The 18185-nt window shown below is 46.4% G+C and overlaps 2 protein-coding genes across 7 annotated transcripts in view; one reads left to right on the top strand and one right to left on the bottom strand.

Moving 5' to 3' along the window:
• Positions 1-13436, bottom strand: part of MRPL57 (mitochondrial ribosomal protein L57) — a 50253-nt gene extending 36817 nt beyond the window's left edge. Inside the window, exons 1-2 of one of the 4 annotated variants that reach the window (XM_063918261.1) lie at positions 13270-13436; positions 11716-11760 (exon numbers count right to left, since the gene is read on the bottom strand). The gene's annotated coding sequence lies outside the window, so the exon portion shown is untranslated. Of the gene's footprint in view, positions 1-2252; positions 2275-11715; positions 11761-13040; positions 13164-13269 lie in introns of those variants that run through there. The other 3 variants (XM_063918263.1, XM_063918262.1, XM_063918265.1) reach the window with 3 other exon arrangements.
• Positions 13437-13485: 49 nt separating this feature from the next.
• LOC134910350 (protein AF-9-like) overlaps positions 13486-18185 on the top strand; it is a 34396-nt gene continuing 29696 nt past the window's right edge. Inside the window, exons 1-2 of one of the 3 annotated variants that reach the window (XM_063918258.1) lie at positions 13486-13572; positions 14849-14911. In XM_063918258.1, coding sequence (XP_063774328.1) covers positions 13566-13572; positions 14849-14911 — 70 coding nt within the window. In that variant the 5' untranslated portion in view covers positions 13486-13565. The other 2 variants (XM_063918259.1, XM_063918260.1) reach the window with 2 other exon arrangements.

The raw sequence follows: 18185 nt of genomic DNA, 5'->3' as shown, positions 1-18185 counted from the left end.
ATGAAATCTTCCATACTGTAGAGCCTCGTAGGAGGCAACCATCTTCCCCAGAAGGCGAATGCACTGATGAACCGATACCCGGGCAGGTCTCAAGACAGCCCGAACCATCATTTGTATCACCAACGCTTTTTCCATCGGTAGAAATACCCTCTGCACTTCCGTGTCGAGGATCATCCCTAGGAAAGACAATCTCCTTGTCGGCTCCAAATGTGACTTTGGAAGATTCAGGATCCATCCGTGTTCCCTGAGCAGTTGAGTCGTGAGAGCAATGGACTGCAACAACATCTCCCTGGAAGATGCTTTTATCAGCAAAATCGTCCAGATACAGAATTATATTCACCCCCTGATTGCGGAGGAGAATCATCATCTCTGCTATTAACTTAGTGAACACCCGCGGTGCTGTGGAGAACCCGAATGGCAGTGCCTGGAACGGATAGCGACAGTCCAACAGCGCAAATCTGAGATAAGCCTGGTGTGGCGGCCAAATCGGAATGTGGAGGTACGCACCCTTGATATCTAGAGATACCAGAAACTCTCCCTCCTCCAGCCCTCAGATCACCGCTCTCAGAGACTCCATTTTGAACTTGAATTACCTGAGATAAGGGTTTAACGACTTCAGGTTCAAAATTGGCCTGACCGAACCATCCGGTTTTGGTACCACGAATAGGTTTGAATAAAAACCCTTGTTTATCAGATGAGGTGGAACTGGGACAATGACATCTGACCTTTCTAATTTTTGAATGGCTTCCTGAAGGATAGCCCGGTCTGTCAGCAAAGCTGGCAAGCCTGATTTGAAAAATCTGTGAGGTGGGGGCTCTTGAAACTCCAGTCTGTACCCCTGGGACACAATATCCTGCACCAAGGGAACCAGGCCGGATGACTCCCAGACGTGACTGAAACGTCTGAGTCTCGCTCCCACCTGCCCGTTCTCCAGGCAGTGAGGTCCACCGTCATGCTGAGGATTTTGAGGAAACAGAGGCAGGCTTCTGTTCCTGGGAACCTGCGGGTGCAGGTTTTTTGGATTTTGTTCGACCACCTCTGAAGAAAGTGGTAGGAGGTTTGGACTTTCTAGCCTTTGCGGTCCGAAAGGACTGCGTTGTGGATGTAGAAAAGGGTTTCTACGTCGTCCGAGTGGCTGAGGGAATAAAGGTTGACTTACCAGCGGTTGCCGTGGAGATCCACGCATCCAATGCTTCCCCAAATAGAGCCTGACCTGTGAAGGGTAGGTTCTCCACATTTCTGGATTCCGCGTCGGCAGCCCATTGGTGTAGCCAGAGTCCCCTGCGTGCTGAGACAGCCATGGATGATGTCCTTGCAGTCAGATTACCTAGGTCCTTCATGGCATCAACCATGAACCCCGCAGAATCCTGTATGATACATAAAAACATGTCAATGTCACTTCTATCCATAGTATCTAATTCCTCAAGCAATGCGCCTGACCACTTTACTATGGCTTTAGAAATCCATGCACAGGCAATAGTAGGCCTTAACGCCACGCCTGAAACAGTGCATATGGATTTGAGCGTTTTCTCAATCTTGCGGTCTGACGGTTCTTTCAACGCAGTAGACCCAAGTACAGGTAAAACCACCTTTTTGACAGCCTAGAGACAGAGGCGTCCGCTTTTTCCTATCCTCCTCAGGGAAGGGAAAAGCAACATGAACCCTCTTTGGGATCTGGAATTTCTTCTCCGGGTTTTACCAGGAATTTTTCAAATAATGTATTCAATTTTTTAGATGCAGGAAAGTTAAGGGCTGTTCGGGGGGCTTGTCAGTAATGTGTAAAACATCCCTAATGGCCTCAATCATGAGCTGCACCCCTTTAGCAAGGGAAGCCTCACCCTCCCCCCCGCATATCCCCATCACCGTATGCCGTGTCAGAGTCGGTATCCGTGTCAACTTGCGTAACCTAGGCAAGGACACGTTTCTTCGGGTATATACCTGGGGATTTTGATGAGGTAGTGGGGACAGAACCAGACAAAACCTCCACAGATTTTCTTATAACCTGTGTTTCAGTCTCATTAGGGGCTACCCTAGAAGAAATCTGGGATAACATTCCCTTAATGGAAGCCAACCAATGTGGCTCAGATTCAGAAGGCTGAGTCATGATATTACATTCCTGAGTACAGGGAATGGATTCCTCTGGAGAAGATATATATTATGCCGCACAAGACACAGAGTCCCTAGACATTCTTATGTGAGAAATTTGCATACACACACACAGGAAAATGTCGGACACAGTTTCCCCCAAGTACCTTCAGAGAAACACAGAGTTAATGGAGCCAGCACACACAGCGCCCCAGTAGGCAGTTATGAAATAACTGCCTGGCGCTGACTGTGCACCCTTAATAGACTACACAGTTATATACAGTCTCCCCCCCTTCTACAACCCCCTGGTACCGCACAGGATAGCTGGAGTTATGTGGAGGGGCAGTGCTCCCTGTCAGCGTCTCTTGGTGTGGATCTGCAGGGAGAAAATGGCGCTGGTGAGCTGCTGGGTCCGCTCTGAGAAGCTCCGCCCTCAAACATGGCGCGTCTTCCCGCACTTTGAATCTTTATACTGGCTTGAGGTAATGGCGCAAGCAGCGGTACCTAAGTTTAAAAGAACCAAAAAACTAAATGACTGCTTATAAGCGCCCAAATAGTAGACTGTGCAGTGTTAGAGAATTCCCCTGATATAATGCGCGGCCGACAACACTAGGTGAGTGTCATAAAGAAATCACAGAAAACAAAGAAACGGCTGTGCAATGTAACAGGGAAAGAAATTAATGAGAGCCGACGTTTAAAAAATTAACACAATTTATTAACCAGAACACTTAATAAAAACATACTGATAATAATACCAATGATATAAAATTGTTAATGTGTATAGCTATATAATAGAACACACCTTGATATATATGGATATCTTGTGAGATTTTTAAAGCAGCTTGTAAAATGAACTTGCTGAAGATCCTATAATCACTCCCAAGGTTGACACTTGTGGATTCATTTGTGTTATTGAATAAGGAATGGTCCCAGGTAATGCACAAAGTTCCCGTCACAGAGCTCTGCTGCTTTAATATGTACCTCTCCTGTGGGCTGGTCCGAGACCGGGCATCCCCGGTTCTTAGTCCTGCGTTGCCCACTCGTGCTGTGCAGCAAGGAGATGGTGATGACCGCCGGGCTGTTGTAGCAAGTGAGGTCGATGACTGCCGGGCTGTTGTAACAAGTGAGGCCGATATGACAGATGAAAGCCGCAGACTGGTGTGTGTGGCTTGCGGGAACCAGAGTGCCGGTAGAGAAGTCCGTGGGAACTCGGATAATGAGGCGGGGTCCAAACGCGTTTCGTCACGTATCACGTGACTTTGAAAAAGTCACGTGCTACGTGACGAAACGCGTTAGGACCCCGCCTCATTATCCACCTTGATTACGGTATCTACACCAGCAGCTCTTTTTCCGAGTTCCCACGGACTTCTCTACCGGCACTCTGGTTCCCGCAAGCCGCACACACCAGTCTGCGGCTTTCATCTGTCATATCGGCCTCACTTGTTACAACAGCCCGGCAGTAATCGACCTCACTTGCTACAACAGCCCGGCGGTCATCACCATCTCCTTGCTGCACAGCAGGAGTGGGCAACGCAGGACTAAGAACCGGGGACGCCCGGTCTCGGACCAGCCCACAGGAGAGGTACATATTATAGCAGCAGAGCTCTGTGACGGGAACTTTGTGCATTACCTGGGACCATTCCTTATTCAATTACACAAATGAATCCACAAGTGTCAACCTTGTGAGTGATTATAGGATCTTCAGCAAGTTCATTTTACAAGCTGCTTTAAAAATCTCACAAGATATCCATATATATCAAGGTGTGTTCTATTATATAGCTATACACATTAACAATTTTATATCATTGGTATTATTATCAGCATGTTTTTATTAAGTGTTCTTGTTAATAAATTGTGTTAATTTTTTAAACGTCGGCTCTCATTAATTTCTTTCCCTGTTACATTGCGCAGCCGTTTCTTTGTTTTCAGCGGTACCTAAGTCCCTGATAGCCTGAGTGACCAGTTTTTCAAGGGTATTGCACTGGCCCAGGGTGCCCCTCACAGCGCCGCACCCGAGTACCTCTGAGCCTATCCGGAGCACAGTGTCAGAACTGCGCTCCCACCCTGTTGCCGCCATTCACACTGGCTCCCCGCTTGTTGGATCACCGGTGACACACTCACCACCGCGATCTTCTGGCTCTGTTAGGGGGTGGCGGCATGCTGCGGAAGTGAGCGGTCGCCTCGGGGGCTAACGATCATCACCCTCAGGAGCTTAATGTCCTGTCAGCGGAGATAGTGGCCATTAACCTCAGAGGGTTGGACACTACTCCCCCCCCTAAGTCCCATGAAGCAGGGAGGCTGTTGCCAGCAGCCTACCTGTGCCTAATTACTCTTAAAAAATAATAAAACCAGAGAAACTCTAGGAGCTCCCCTAGCTGTGACCGGCTCCACCGGGCACTTTTTTCTAAACTGAGTCTGGTAGGAGGGGCATAGAGGGAGGAGCCAGCCCACACTATCAAACTCTTAAAGTGCCCATGGCTCCTGGTGGACCCGTCTATACCCCATGGTACTACTATGGACCCCAGCATCCTCTAGGACGTAAGAGAAATAAAGTTTATTATTGCTGGTATTATACGCCCATGAAACCTCACAAAGTGTCCTCTCCTCACCTGCCTGTTGGTGGAATTGTGTCCACAACGGTACTATACTACATATCTGGTGGATATGCCCATCTATTATTTGCTTCTGGTGATTTGGTGCATGGACTCCTGAACTATCTCCTTGCAACACAGATGACAAGAGACCCCTGGATAATTTTGCTATGCTACTCTCCTCAGGAGCTTGACAAGTTCTCCCAAAAACTGGCAGCTGCTAAATCCCTGGTGGTGCTGTATTGGAAAAATGCCCTGCTCCACCACCATCTTGTCTATTTCGGCAATGAAACACTAGATTTGGCATGTGGCAGCTATGGAGGAGACAATATATAACCACCACGATAGAGGCCACATCTTTTATCAGGTATGGGCTCCTTGGGTAGTTGTAAAAATAAGAATTTACTCACCGGTAATTCTATTTCTCGTAGTCCGTAGTGGATGCTGGGAACTCCGTAAGGACCATGGGGAACAGCGGGCTCCGAAGGAGGCTGGGCACTCTAGAAAGATCTTAGACTACCTGGTGTGCACTGGCTCCTCCCACCACGACCCTCCTCCAAGCCTCAGTTAGGTACTGTGCCCGGACGAGCGTACACAATAAGGAAGGATTTTGAATCCCGGGTAAGACTCATACCAGCCACACCAATCACACCGTACAACTCGTGATATGAAACACAGTTAACAGTATGAAACAATAGAGCCTCTCAACAGATGGCTCAACAATAACCCGATTTAGTTAACAATAACTATGTACAAGTATTGCAGATAAACCGCACTTGGGATGGGCGCCCAGCATCCACTACGGACTACGAGAAATAGAATTACCGGTGAGTAAATTCTTATTTTCTCTAACGTCCTAGTGGATGCTGGGAACTCCGTAAGGACCATGGGGATTATACCAAAGCTCCCAAACGGGCGGGAGAGTGCGGATGACTCTGCAGCACCGAATGAGAGAACTCCAGGTCCTCCTCAGCCAGGGTATCAAATTTGTAGAATTTTGCAAACGTGTTTGCCCCTGACCAAGTAGCTGCTCGGCAAAGTTGTAAAGCCGAGACCCCTCGGGCAGCCGCCCAAGATGAGCCCACCTTCCTTGTGGAATGGGCATTGACAGATTTTGGCTGTGGCAGGCCTGCCACAGTATGTGCAAGCTGAATTGTACTACAAATCCAACGAGCAATAGTCTGCTTAGAAGCAGGAGCACCCAGCTTGTTGGGTGCATACAGGATAAACAGCGAGTCAGATTTCCTGACTCCAGCCGTCCTGGAAACATATATTTTCAGGGCACTGACAACGTCTAGCAACTTGGAGGCCTCCAAGTCCCTAGTAGCCGCAGGCACCACAAATAGGTTGGTTCAGGTGAAACGCTGAAACCACCTTGGGGAGAAACTGAGGACGAGTCCTCAATTCTGCCCTATCCATATGGAAAATCAGATAAGGGCTTTTACATGATAAAGCCGCCAACTCTGACACTCGCCTGGCTGAAGCCAAGGCCAATAACATGACCACTTTCCACGTGAGATATTTCAGATCCACGGTTTTTAGTGGCTCAAACCAATGTGATTTTAAGAAACTCAACATCACGTTGAGATCCCAAGGTGCCACAGGAGGCACAAATGGGGGCTGAATATGCAGCACTCCTTTCACAAATGTCTGAACTTCAGGTACTGAAGCTAGTTCTTTTTGAAAGAAAATCGACAGAGCCGAGATCTGTACCTTAATGGAGCCCAGTTTTAGGCCCATATTCACTCCTGCTTGCAGGAAATGCAGAAATCGACCTAGTTGAAATTCCTCTGTTGGGGCCTTTTTGGCCTCGCACCATGCAACATATTTCCGCCATATGCGGTGATAATGCTTTGCCGTAACATCTTTCCTGGCTTTAATAAGCGTAGGAATGACTTCCTCCGGAATGCCCTTTTCCTTCAGGATCCGGCGTTCAACCGCCATGCCGTCAAACGCAGCCGCGGTAAGTCTTGGAACAGACAGGGGCCCTGCTGCAGCAGGTCCTGTCTGAGGGGCAGAGACCACGGGTCCTCTGAGATCATCTCTTGAAGTTCCGGGTACCACGCTCTTCTCGGCCAATCCGGAACCACGAGAATTGTGTTTACTCCTCGCTTTCTTATTATTCTCAATACCTTTGGTATGAGAGGTAGAGGAGGGAACACATAAACTGACCGGTACACCCACGGTGTCACTAGAGCGTCCACAGCTATCGCCTAAGGGTCTCTTGACCTGGCGCAATACTTCTCTAGTTTTTTGTTTAGGCGGGACGCCATCATGTCCACCTGTGGACGACCCCATTGATTTACAATCATTTGGAAGACTTCTGGATGAAGTCCCCACTCTCCCGGGTGGAGGTCGTGCCTGCTGAGAAAGTCTGCTTCCCAGTTGTCCACTCCCGGGATGAACACTGCTGACAGTGCTAGTACATGATTCTCCGCCCATCGGAGAATTTTTGTGGCTTCTGCCATCGCCGTCCTGCTTCTTGTGCCGCCCTGTCGATTCACATGGGCGACTGCCGTGATGTTGTCTGACTGGATCAGCACCGGCTGGTGTAGGAGCAGGGATTTTGCTTGACTTAGGGCATTGTAAATGGCCCTTAGTTCCAGAATATTTATGTGAAGGGCAGTCTCCTGACTTGACCATAGTCCTTGGAAATTTCTTCCCTTTGTGACTGCCCCCCAGCCTCGTAGGCTGGCATCCGTGGTCACCAGGACCCAGTCCTGTATGCCGAATCTGCGGCCCTCCAGAAGATGAGCACTGTGCAGCCACCACAGAAGAGACACCCTGGTTCGTGGAGACAGGGTTATTAAACGATGCATCTGAAGATGCGATCCGGACCACTTGTCCAACAGGTCCCACTGAAAAATCCTGGCATGGAACCTGCCGAATGGAATTGCTTCGTAAGAAGCTACCATCTTTCCCAGGACCCGCGTGCTGTGATGCACCGATACCTGTTTTGGTTTTAGGAGGTCTCTGACTAGAGAAGACAACTCCCTGGCTTTCTCCTCCGGGAGAAACACTTTTTTCTGGGACGTGTCCAGAATCATTCCCAGGAACATTAGACGTGTCGTGGGGACCGGCTGTGACTTTGGGATATTCAGAATCCAGCCGTGCTGGCTCAGCACTTCCTGAGATAGTGCTACTCCCACTAACAACTGTTCCTTGGATCGTGCCTTTATTAGGAGATCGTCCAAGTATGGGATAATTAAAACTCCCTTTTTTCGAAGGAGTATCATCATTTCCGCCATAACCTTGGTAAATACCCTCGGTGCCGTGGAGAGTCCAAACGGCAGCGTCTGGAATTGGTAATGGCAGTCCTGTACCACAAATCTGAGGTACTCCTGGTGAGAATTGTAAATGGGGACATGCAGGTAAGCATCCTTGATGTCCAGGGATACCATGTAATCCCCCTCGTCCAGGCTTGCAATAACCGCCCTGAGCGATTCCATCTTGAACTTGATTTTTTTTTTTATGTATGTGTTCAAGGATTTCAAATTTAAAATGGGTCTCACCGAACCGTCCGGTTTCGGCACCACAAATAGTGTGGAATAGTAACCCCGGCCTTGTTGAAGTAGGGGTACCTTGATTATCACCTGCTGGGAATACAGCTTGTGAATCGCTGCTAGCACCGCCTCCCTGTCTGAGGGAGCAATCGGCAAGGCGGATTTTAGGAAACGGCGGGGTGGAGTCGCCTCGAATTCCAGCCTGTATCCCTGAGATACTATTTGAAGGATCCAGGGATCCACCTGTGAGCGGGCCCACTGATCGCTAAAATTCCTGAGGCGGGCCCCCACCGTACCTGGCTCTGCCTGTGAAGCCCCACCGTCATGCGGCGGACTTGGAAGAGGAAGCGGGGGAGGACTTTTGTTCCTGGGAACCTGCTGTTTGCTGCAGCCTTTTTCCCCTGCCTCTGCCTCTTGACAGAAAAGACCCTCCTTTTCCCCGCTTGTTTTTCTGGGACCGAAAGGACTGAACCTGATAAAATGGCGCCTTCTTAGGCTGTGAGGGGACATGGGGTAAAAATGCTGACTTCCCAGACGTTGCTGTGGAAACTAGGTCGGAGAGACCATCCCCAAATAATTCCTCCCCCTTATAAGGCAAGACTTCCATGTGCCTTTTGGAATCTGCATCTCCAGTCCACTGGCGAGTCCATAAGCATCTCCTAGCAGAGATAGATAATGCACTTATTTTAGATGCCAGCCGGCAGATTTCCCTCTGTGCATCTCTCATGTATAAGACTGAGTCTTTTATATGGTCAATTGTTAGCAGGATCGTGTCTCTGTCTAACGTGTCAATATTTTCTGACAGTTTATCTGACCACGCAGCGGCAGCACTGCACATCCATGCTGACGCAATAGCTGGTCTGAGTATAATGCCTGAGTGTGTATATACAGACTTCAGGATCGCCTCCTGCTTTCTATCAGCAGGTTCCTTAAGGGCGGCCGTATCCTGGGACGGTAGTGCCACCTTTTTAGACAAACGTGTGAGCGCTTTATCCACCCTCGGGGGTGTTTCCCAACGTAACCTATCCTCTGGCGGGAAAGGGAACGCCATTAGTAGCTTCTTAGGAATTACCAATTTCTTATCAGGGGAAGCCCACGCTTCTTCACACACTTCATTTAATTCATCTGACGGGGGAAAAACTACAGGTAGTTTTTTCTCCCCAAACATAATACCCTTTTTTGTGGTACCTGGATGTAAATCAGAAATATTTAACACCTCTTTCATTGCCTCAATCATGCAGTGAATGGCCTTAACGGGCATTAAATTTGACTCATCGTCGTCGACACTGGTGTCAGTATCCGTGTCGACATCTACTTGTGCCACCTGAGATAACGGGCGTTTCAGAGCCCCTGATGACTTTTGAGACACCTGGACAGGCACGAGCTGAAGACTCGGCTGTCCCACAGTCGGCATGTCGTCAAATTTTTTATGTAAGGAGTCTATACGTGCACTCATTTCCTGCCATAATACCATCCACTCAGGTGTCTGACCCCCAGGGGGTGACATCCCTGCTAAAGGCATCTGCTCCCCCTCCACATCATTATCCTCCTCAAACATGTCGACACAGCCGTACCGACACACTCCACACACACAGGGAATGCTCAAATAGAGGACAGGACCCACAAAAGCCCTTTGCGGGGACAGAGTAAGAGTATGCCAGCACACACCAGAGCGCTATATATATATATACAGGGACTAACTGAGTTATGTCCCTAATAGCTGCTTTTTATATAATATACTGTATACAGTGCCAATTTTAATGCCCCCCCTCTCTTTTCCCTCTTACTGTACTGTAGAATTGCAGGGAAGAGCCAGGGAGCTTCCTTCCAGCCGAGCTGTGAGGGAAAAATGGCGCCAGTGTGCTGAGGAGATAGGCTCCGCCCCTTTTTCGCGGCCTATTCTCCCGCTTTTTATGGGATTCTGGCAGGGGTATTTACCTCATATATAGCCCCAGGGGCTATATATTGAGGTATTTTAGCCAGCCAAGGTGTTTTTATTGCTGCCTCAGGGCGCCCCCCCCAGCGCCCTGCACCCTCAGTGACCGGTGTGTGTATGAGGAGCAATGGCGCACAGCTGCAGTGCTGTGCGCTACCTTGGTGAAGACAGGATGTCTTCATGCCGCCGATTTTCCGGACCATCTTCTTGTTTCTGGCTCTGTAAGGGGGACGGCGGCGCGGCTCCGGGACCGAACATCAAGGCTGGGCCTGCGGTCGATCCCTCTGGAGCTAATGGTGTCCAGTAGCCTAAGAAGCCCAATCCGGCTGCAAGCAGGCGAGTTCGCTTCTTCTCCCCTTAGTCCCTCGCTGCAGTGAGCCTGTTGCCAGCAGGTCTCACTGAAAATAACAAATTCTAAGACTATAACTTTCTAAGAGCTCAGGAGAGCCCCTAGTGTGCATCCAACCTCGGCCGGGCACGAAATCTAACTGAGGCTTGGAGGAGGGTCGTGGTGGGAGGAGCCAGTGCACACCAGGTAGTCTAAGATCTTTCTAGAGTGCCCAGCCTCCTTCGGAGCCCGCTGTTCCCCATGGTCCTTACGGAGTTCCCAGCATCCACTAGGACGTTAGAGAAATATAGACCTGTCTCCTACTCGTGAGTGCTAGTTTCCCAGAGACCTATGTGCTTTGTGTATGGTTTAACCAACTCTTTCCCACCGTTGCTGCCTCTGCCAAATTCTATTCTGTCAGGTATGACCTCACTCACATAACCTCACCTCGTGGTTGATCACACAGCTTCACGTCAAGGTGTAATGGTTCACATTACTGCCTCACGGAACTGAGGTAATGGTTTTAACTCCCATCATGGCCCTAATTGTGTGGAGTTTGTATATTTATTTTCACATACTTGTGTGTGGGTTTCCTCCCACAATCCAAAAAATATACTTTTTGGTTAACTGGCTTCCAACAAAATTAACCCTATTGTTTAAGTGTGAGTACAGGCATGTGGTAGGGAATATAGCCTGTACGCTCCACTGGGGCAGGGACTGATGTGAACAGCCAAATATTCTCCGTAAACCGCTGCAGAATATGCGTGCGCTATATAAATAATGGTAACTCCCTGCTATTTTACCATTATTTTGTCTGCTTTATCCTGTTTCTCCCGCAGCCTAGATGTTTCTTTCTTGTGTATATTTGGCCGACTATTCGAAATAAAGAATACTAACAGAAAAATGTGATAGTTGGCCGGCTGCGGGGTGACATAGAAAACATGGACTGTCAGAGGTCCTGAGCACCACGGGTCTAGAGTGAATAATGGCACCTTTCCCCCCCCCCAAGAGAGAAGGCACTGCCGATTAACACAGTTTGCCAGAAGCTGTAACAATGCTGCCAACCGATATGATGCTTAAAGATACCTTCCCCATGATAGTACCACTTGTGTTTAGGATTGGTAAAGACGACTGTGCCAACATTGACACATGGAGCAGGTGAAATCTGTATGGAGAGACCACACAGCTTACTCCATGCGTGTGCTTTCCCCTCACTGCCGTTAGTGTGATAGCACCTCTAGATATGATGAACGGAAGGAGGCGATCTCTCACCTCTCTGGGATCCTGGAGATTAGGCTCTCACCAGTGTTGCCAACTCTGAAATGAAAAACAAGCAACCGATGACTGAAAAATAAGCCCAAAACAAGCCCAAACCAATCCTAAAAAGCCCAAAAAAAGCCCAACTTAAGTTTTGTGGGGTTTTTTTTAATATAAAAACAAACATTATTGTTTGTCTTATTAAAATACATATAATTATACAATCTGCCTTTAAGGTCTTTACAATGATATTTATCAGCACAAAACTGGATTTTAAAGAATACTGGAATTTTTGATAAATATTACAGTTAGAGTTGTGAATTTAAGATACTATACTTTCATGTTTCCTCTAAAGAAAAATCTCAAGTGAAAATTGCCAACTGTATACTATATACTGTATACTGTATCTGTGGTCATTTGTATTCACTGTGAAATATTTTTCCTATGGAAACATAAAACAAACAATCTTACAACATCCAACTTTTTACTTTTATTAAATAAATAAAGAGGCCAAATCAAGGTAACAAAAACAAAAGTACTCTATTATTAAAACATTGGGGGTGATTCCGAGTTGTTCGCTCACTAGCTAGCATTGCACATGCTAAGCCGCCGCCCTCTGGGAGTGTATCTTAGTTTAGCAGAATAGCGAACGAAAGATTAGCAGAATTGCGAATAGAAATTTCTTAGCAGTTTCTGAGTAGCTCGACACTTACTCGGCCATTGCGATCAGCTCAGCCCGTTTCGTTCCTGGTTTGACGTCACACACACGCCCAGCGTTTGTCCAACCACTCCCCTGTTTCTCCAGCCACTCCTGAGTTTTGCAACTCGAACGCCTGCGTTTTTCCGCACACTCCCATAAAACGGCCAGTTTCTGCCCAGAAACACCCACTTCCTGTCAATCACACTACGATCACCAGAACAATGAAAAATCCTTGTTATGCCGTGAGTAAAATACCAAACTTTTGTGTAAAATAACTAACCGCATGCGCTCTGCGAGCCTTGCGCATGCGCAGTAAGCGACTAATCGCAGTATAGCGAAACTCGCCAACGAGCGAACAACTCTGAATGATCCCCATTGTAGGTTGAAGCATATTGGTAGTTGGTTTAAAATCCTTGCAACAAATACCCAAGAGTCTTAAACCATATCTGACATAAAGAATACCACATAAAGTGGTCCTGAATTGCTTCACTGTTGTGTGTCTGGTCAGTGTCTTTGTTGTTGTCATTGTTAAAAACAAATTAGCCCTACTGAATACACACAACCGGCAGTCGGCAACAATAGACATAATTAATGACTCATCATCATTTCTTTAAGACTCTATTCATCCACAACGTCTCACCTACAGTATGTCTGTGTGAGGATCTGTGTTATATGGATGAATGACTAATTATCTCTGAAAGTCGGTGTCAGTGATATCTAAAAACAAAAGAAGCCCAAAAACAAGCAGAAAAAAAAATTATAAGCCCAAAAACAAGCAACAAGCAACCACCAAAAAAAATAAGCAACCAGAAGAAAAAACAAGCCCAATTCCGCTTGTTATAAGCTGAATTGGCAACTATGGCTCTCACCTCCCGGCCACTGCAGCAACGCTTGTCGCGGTCTTCAGTTGCCCTTCGCTGTGCAGAACGTAATACAACCCGGAAGAACACAATCAGCCATATTTGATTGGGGCAAGCGACCATAAGATGCAGGTAAATGAGTATGTCTCTGCTAGTTACTTTACATCACCGCTAGAATGTGTTACCTGTACAAGCAAACGCAACATTTACACTTGTAGCTATATTCTATAGAATGCAGTCACCCATACTCCGCCAGGTCTAAAAATGGCGGCCGCTGCGGAGACGCTTACAGAAGCACTTCCTGAATGCCAGGTTAGGGCGGAAGTGATGTTCAGAAGCACCATGGCGGCGGAGGGAAGCTGGGCTGAGTGGTGATATTTGGATATTATTATTGCACCTTCTAGTTGTGTATTGCTCTTGATAGTCAGGTCAGTCAGTAATTAGTTTGGGGAGTTGGATGCTGTAAGCCAGGCTGCTGTAACCTGTGGCCCTCTGGGGTCTATAAGTCCTGTCAGTGATCTATATGGGAAATATACTGTAAGCCTATCACTTTGCAAGGAACTGCTAGTCCCACCATGGCCTGCCAGCATTAGCTCCCATTCACCAAAACACTTTGCAACTGGCAGCTGGGACTTGTAGTTACTCGGTAGCTGGATACTGACAGGTTGTCTCCCTGGGAGAAACATGTATGTTATATTATTGGAATAATTAAAATTAATACCAGGTTACCTTTTAATAGATATCATAAGGCTTTGTGTAGTGTAAAGCTGATTAGCCTACGTTCGGAGGACATTTAATAAAACTGGTGTATTGTTAAAGTAATGCAGCACTACACTGCTCAGATGCCTGTGTAGCACTCCTATGCCCTTTTATCCCATGCGATAAAAGCACAGTGGTTAGCATTGCTGTTTCACAGAAGTTGGTCATGAGTTTGATTCCAACCATGGTCCTATCTGTGTGGTGTAACTGTAATTCATTTACTTGTTTCCCTAAAACTGTTGCCACAGTTTCTGCACCCTACGTGTCCTGATTTGCTTGTTCTACTGTAGCTGACCGAATAGATGGGGCCATCCCAGATTTGGAGCCCATAGCTCCTATGGTAGTCACACTCTTGCCCCAAGGCTTATTTGCGGCCTTGCCTTCCCTGACAAATGCCTTGGAATCTGTAGTATCACCTTTATTATTATTATTATTCTACACAATATCTGCTCACTACCCAATCAGTATTCATAAGGAAGACTACTAATTGCACTAGTAATCTGTCACATTCATCCAATTATATATAGAGACATATTATACCAGGGACTGTTTCAATGCATTTATCTGATGGGTTTTGAGACATAACAAAAATCCCCCTTATTTTATACCTATTAAGCAGATTAATACATGTAAAATGTACTTTGCTTTTGGGATTGTTTGAACAAAACAGATTTTATATATACAAAGTTTTCAGTTGCAGCTAAGTAATAGGCACCAATTGACCGACTGTTTATAGTTTAACTTAACGCCAAAACGGCAAAGAATTCTAACACATCTAATGAACGCTGTATAATTAGAGTTCTTTTTCTGCAATGTTTACGTTCTACAGGCATGTCTGACAGAATCAGTGATAAATCCAGGATCCGTTCTTCATCCTCCTGTGAAGAAACAGGTATTTTTTGTAGTTTTATTTCTTCTTCAGGGTCCTTAGGCTCCACAGGAATATCATGGGTTTAAGTGGTTTGGAACGAACCAGGCACCAAACAGTTAAAGCTTTTCAGTCCCAGAATGCACTGGGTCCTCCTCACCTATAACCTCTCCCTAGCCCCAAACCATTTTAGTTTTGTTTTGGTGCTGGCAGCAGCTGGATGCACCTTTTTTACAGGAGACTGCTGTTACTGCTTTTTTTATGTACCAGAGCTGACAGCGTCTGATGGCCAATGGACAACGGTGCTGCAGCTCCATCACTCCCGCCGACGCCACAACACTGGCGATGAGGTCCAGTGTTTCGGTGGGCACCGGTAAAGCATATGCTAGCTGCCGCTTTTTGGGCCCAGGACCACAGCCTGACAACAGGGGAAAGTAAGTGGCAGTTCAAGGCCTCCAGAGTTGGAGATGTTCTGGAGGCGCTGATTGCGGAAACCGCGTCGCTCGCGTCTTTCGCTAGACCACCAGGGCATATATATGCTATCATGGGGATGCTTGTAAGCTGGTAGCCCTGGGGGGCGGAATTATCAGCATAGGGGATGTAGGCCCTCCCCCAACCCAGGGCATGAGTCTTTGAGAGTTTTCACGCTTTTTCTGGGCTGTAAAATACCTTCCTCCTCCCCCAGTGAGACACTCAGACGGTGCTGGCTTCAGAGCTGGGTTGCACGATTGAAATCAAATGATTAAATCATGATTTAAATCAAAACGGTAAAAAGCTACAACTTTTGCTTAGAAAAAGATAAACGTGTAGGTGGGGTTCTTTTTTTTTTTTCATTTTTTTTTAGCTCAGTTGGGGAGAATAATGGATGATGTATAGGAGATTCTACCAAGTATATACTACCAATGACGAACGCTGGAATACTATGGCAGACTGTTTGGAGTCCTTTCTGAAAAACTGTCCCATTCTTGTTAGAGTATGTGATGGAAACAAAGATTATATCCCACAAGACATTATTAACAAAGTTAATAACTTTGGTATTAAGCGGAGTGCTGAAGATTATTTGGATCCACTGAAACCTGTAGCTGTAGCCCTGGATTGTGCACAAAGACGCAACTGCACAATCAATGAGCTCGTATAAGTGTGGAAGAAGCTGTTAGATGATCTTCTAGAGATTGGACACCACAGCAATGTAGCAAATATGGCAAACGCAAGAGTTAAAATTGCACTCACAGATGCCCACTTGCTGGCTAATCTACTTGATCCTAGGTAAAGGGGGGATAAAAGCTTAGTCCTGCTGAAATTGAGACTGTTATACAGTTTACTCCTGTCAGTAATTGTCAAGTTATGCCGGTTATCATCAACTTTCGTGCATCCATGAACCCATTTGCATCATACATATTTTAAGTGGACACTTTACGCCAAGTATCTCCTCTATCCTGGTGGATGTCCTATGCAGCTGAACTTCAGTTATTTACTTCTGTAGTAAATCTTCTGAAGCAGACATTCACCGCAGTTTCATCAAGTGCAGGAATTTAAATAATTTTTTTTCAATGTATGGTTTTGTACAATCTAAAACGCGCAACAGATTGGAAAATGAAAAAGCAGCTAAGCTGGTTGCATGCTACTGAGCCTTTTCTGTTGAGGACAAACATGAGGACGTGGACAAAGGGGGTAATTCAGAGTTAATCCCAGCAACAAATTTGTTAGCAGTCGGGCAAAACCATGTGCACTGCAGGGGGGGCAGATATAACATGTGCCGAGAGAGTTAGATTTGGGTGGGTTATTTTGTTTCTGTGCATGGTAAATAATGGTTGCTTTATTTTTACACTGCAATTTAGATTTCAGTTTGAACACACTCCACCCAAATCTAACAAGGCCCTACACACTGGTCGACAATCTTCAAAGATTTGAACGATCTCGTTCATTATTGAACGAGATACCGTTCATATCTTTGAGTGTGGCGTCACCAGCGATGAACGATGCCCGGCGCTTGTTCATTGCTGGTGTCCCGTCGGCTGTGCATGCAGGCCAATATGGACGATCTCGTCCATATTTGCCTGCACTTGTATGGAGCTGGGTGACGGGGGGAGTGAAGAAACTTCACTCCCCCCCCGTCACTGCCCCCACGCCGCTGGGTCGCTCATCGGCCGGATCCGCCGTCAGGCAGCTTGGCGGCGGATCTTTATATGTGTAAGGCCCTTTACTCTCTCTGCACATGACAATCTCGTCCATATTAGCATGCACTGCTATGGTGACGGGGAGAGTGAAGAAACTTCACTCCCCCTGACACCGCCGCCGGGTCGCCTGTTGGCCGTATCTGCCGTCGGGCAGCTCGGCGGCGGGTTGCCTAATGTGTAGGGGGCATAAGTCTCTCTGCACATGTTATATCTGCCCCCCTGCAGTGCACATAGTTCTACCCAACTGCTAACAAATTTGCTTCTGCGATCAACTCTGAGTTAGGCCCCAAGACGTACATGCTTGACTCACTCAAACAACTGAGTGAAATTCAGAGCCTAATTGTACTTATTGATGCAACTGTTTAGTGTATATTTATTCTATTACTGTGATAATTGTTTTACTGTTCTCACTTCAAAAATTGTTCATGTATTACTAAAACAAGAAGTAAACATCTAAAAGTAAACAGTTTACTTAAAAACAGTTAATAAAAAAATCCATTTAAAATCCCCAAAATCTGATTTAAATGAATAAAAACTGATTTAAATCAAATAAATCCAAATTATTTTTTTTTAATATAAAAAAAAAATCAGATTTTTATGCAACCCTGCTTCAGAGGTCGGGTCCAGTCTCCCTGTTTACCTTTCCCTGGTTATACAGCACTTATCTTACCATCCTTTGAGGTTGAGTCAGTGCCCATTGTTAAAGTGCCTTGCTAAAGTATTCACCCCCCTTTGCAATTTTCATGTTTTGTTGCCTCGCAACCTGGAATTAAAATGGATTGTTTGAAGGTTTGCATCATTTCATTCACATAACATGCCTACAACTTTGAAGATTTTTTTTTATTTTTTTTTTTATTGTGAAGCAAACAACAAATAGGACAAAATAACAGAAAATTCAGCGTTTATAACTATTCACCCCCCTAAAGTCAGTACTTTGTAGAGCCACCTTTTGCGGCAATTACAGCTGCAAGTCACTTTGGATAAGTCTCTATGATCTTGCCACTGGGATTTTTGCCCATTCCTCAAGGCAAAACTGCTCCAACTCCTTCACGTTGGATGGTGTCCGCTTGTGAACAGCAATCTTCAAGTCTGACCACAGATTCTCAATTGGATTGAGATCT

The sequence above is a fragment of the Pseudophryne corroboree genome, chromosome 4, assembly GCF_028390025.1.
Source record: "Pseudophryne corroboree isolate aPseCor3 chromosome 4, aPseCor3.hap2, whole genome shotgun sequence".
Taxonomy (NCBI): domain Eukaryota; kingdom Metazoa; phylum Chordata; class Amphibia; order Anura; family Myobatrachidae; genus Pseudophryne; species Pseudophryne corroboree.
The sequence above is the reverse complement of the archived record's forward strand: the minus strand, read 5'-3'. Positions and strand labels throughout refer to the sequence as shown.